At 32.4% G+C, this 2,915-nt stretch overlaps 1 protein-coding gene across 1 annotated transcript in view; it reads left to right on the top strand.

Annotated features, from left to right (window-relative positions):
* Nucleotides 1–369: 369 nt before the first annotated feature.
* LOC106467029 (non-symbiotic hemoglobin 2-like) overlaps nt 370–2,915 on the top strand; it is a 9,026-nt gene continuing 6,480 nt past the window's right edge. Inside the window, exons 1-2 of the mRNA XM_013927338.2 lie at nt 370–868; nt 1,444–1,672. Coding sequence (XP_013782792.1) covers nt 714–868; nt 1,444–1,672 — 384 coding nt within the window. The 5' untranslated portion in view covers nt 370–713. The remainder of the gene's footprint in view (nt 869–1,443; nt 1,673–2,915) is intronic.

The following is a 2,915-nucleotide window of genomic DNA, read 5'->3' as shown; positions in this document are numbered from 1 at the left end:
AATCCTAACAATATCTCACTGGATTCAGCCAGCTTAGAAAATTGGAGTTAGTCCTAAATTCGTATATTTAATTAACAATGCAAAAATATGCTTCATAAGTGTGATTATAATCACAAGAAACTCAAAAAATATTTTAATCGTCGTCGATAACGTTTCGAACGAAACTCAGTATAAAGAAACTGGAATAGGTTGATGATGATTCATTGATCTAACAAGGAACTTGTGAAAAAAACAACAACAAAAAAACGACGTATCCCCGTATATAGTATATATTTTTTTCCTGAAAGACGTATTCCATATCTTATATATTTGTTATTATATATTCATTTAATGAATACTATTAAATGTTTTATTAGTTTAAGACGGAGTTTAACGAAAAGCTGACTTCACGCACAACAGTTTATAAAGCTAATCTTCTGACTCACAGAAGTTTGCTAAATGTAAATACTTGTGATCAAAGTTCCCGAAGCATAAGTCCTATTGCCACAGAGAAATATTGTTCGTAAAAGTTTAGCTTTAAAGTAACTTGTGTAGAACTGAATGTTGTTAAGTAAAGTCGATGACCTATTTGACCTATTGTTATCCTTCCAGGAATGTTATAGTGAGAAAACTTTGTTTTCAAATGAAAATTGTTTCAACTGCTTAAAAAACAACGACGAAAAAAGAAAACAAGAAATAAAATTCAGTTAAAAAAATTAACACATACACTCGACATGGGATGTACTGTTAGTGGCGCATCGGTATTGAGAGGAAATACCGGAACTCAGTTAAGTGAAAACTTAACTCCTCGACAGGTGGAGCTAGTGAGAGAAACGTGGACCTTATTATCTGTGGATATGACAGCAACTGGAATATTCATTTTTAACAGGTGAAGGTTGTTAAAATATGTTAACTACCATATTATCAATGTTCTTAAATATCTAGTTATTAGTAATAACATCAAAACGTGTTATATACACGTTTAACACGTATTATTATTATTATTAGCAGAAGTAATAACTTTGATCAAGGGCAAGTTAACTATATAAATTAGAATTAATGTATTCATTAATGAAAACTATTCAGTGTAGCAAAACGACTAGACATAGTTACTGTTACATATAAATCAAAATGAAAGTTTGTGATAAATAAAATACATTCAATAATCAGTTGGGTTGTTGTTAAAAATGGGCTATTTGTGCTCTTCTCACCACGGGTATCGAAACCAGGTTTCTAGCGTTGTATGTCTTCAGATATACCGCTTTGCCACGGGGGGGGGGCATCAGTTGGGTATCTTTGCTGTTAACAAAATCACCCTCCGCATTTTGAGGCTGTGAGTGCATTATAAGAGTTACAGTCAAATCCCACTATTCGATTAAAGTACCAAATAGTTGACGAGGGGTGCTATGTACTGTGATAAGTTAAGAATTTGAGTCTTGTTACAGATATCTTTATTTATTACAGGTTTCTGACGGACTATCCGGAATTGTGTGATTTGTTTCCTTTCGTGAGTATAGCTAATGATGGAAGGTATATTTGGGATGATCAAGGACTTGAGCGTCACGCGTTAGGTGTCATGCAAGCTTTAGAGGGAGCTGTAAACAACCTGGAAAATACACAACTTTTGTCCACCATCTTGTTTGACTTGGGACAAAAGCACGCTCGCTACAACGTTGAAGAGTCAATGCTAGATGTAAGGATTTCACTTTATCTTACCTATATGGACTAATTCTGTAAATTAGTTTAATTAGCTGGTTTTAAGTTCTTGTTAATTTGTTTTAAGTAATTAATTTTTGATCGCCTGTTTGCTTGGGCTACCTGTTGTGTCCACCGCGGGGTATCGAACCCCGGATGTTAGCCTCGTAAGTCCGTAGACTTACCGCTGTCTCACCAGGGAACCCTAATTTTAGATAAATATAACAATTACTTAATGTCTTACATAAAAAAATATTTATTTACTGGAAACAAAAAAATTTAAACAAACAAGACAATACATAAGACACGACTTTAATTAGACATTTTAAAAGTTAACGATATTTAATATTTTTTAAAAAAAGGATTTAATACAATTTCATGAATCAAACTAATCGTCGTCGTGCATTCACGTGGTCAATTTAGAAGCACGTTTCTCTGTTATGAAATAGTCCGAAGAGTTTTTGTTTGTTTGTTTGTTGAATTTCGCATAAAGCTACTCGAGGGATATCAACTCCAGTTTTAACTTATATGGTTATATATGTCTGTACCATATAAGTAGTTATTTGTTTGGACATTATGTGTTACTCCAGATTTAACTTGTATGGTTAAACATGTCTGTACCATATCAGTAGTTACTTGTTTGTACATTACGTGTTACTCCACTTTTAACTTATATGGTTAAACATATTTCTACCATATCAGTAGTTACTTGTTTGTACATTACGTGTTACTCCAGTTTTAACTTACATGGTTATATATGTCTGTACCATACCAGTAGTTACTTGTTTGTACATTATGTGTTACTCCAGTTTTAACTTATACGGTCAAACATGTTTCTACCAAATCAGTAGTTATTTGTTTGTACATTACGTGTTACTCCAAGTTTTAACTTATATGGTTATATATGTCTGTATTATATCAGTAGTTACTTCTTTGTACATTACGTGTTACTCCAGTTTTAACTTACATGGTTATATATGTCTGTACCATATCAGTAGTTACTTGTTTGTACATTACGTGTTACTCCAGTTTTAACTTATATGGTTATATATGTCTGTACCATATAAGTAGTTATTTGTTTGTACATTACGTGTTACTCCAGATTTAACTTATATGGTTATATATGTCTGTACCATATGAGTAGTTACTTGTTTGTACATTACGTGTTACTCCAGTTTTAACTTATATGGTTATATATGTCTGTACCATATGAGTAGTTACTTGTTTGTACATTACGTGTT

The sequence above is a fragment of the Limulus polyphemus genome, unplaced genomic scaffold, assembly GCF_000517525.1.
Source record: "Limulus polyphemus unplaced genomic scaffold, Limulus_polyphemus-2.1.2 Scaffold2465, whole genome shotgun sequence".
NCBI lineage: Eukaryota > Metazoa > Arthropoda > Merostomata > Xiphosura > Limulidae > Limulus > Limulus polyphemus.
This window is presented reverse-complemented; position numbering and strand designations above follow the sequence as displayed.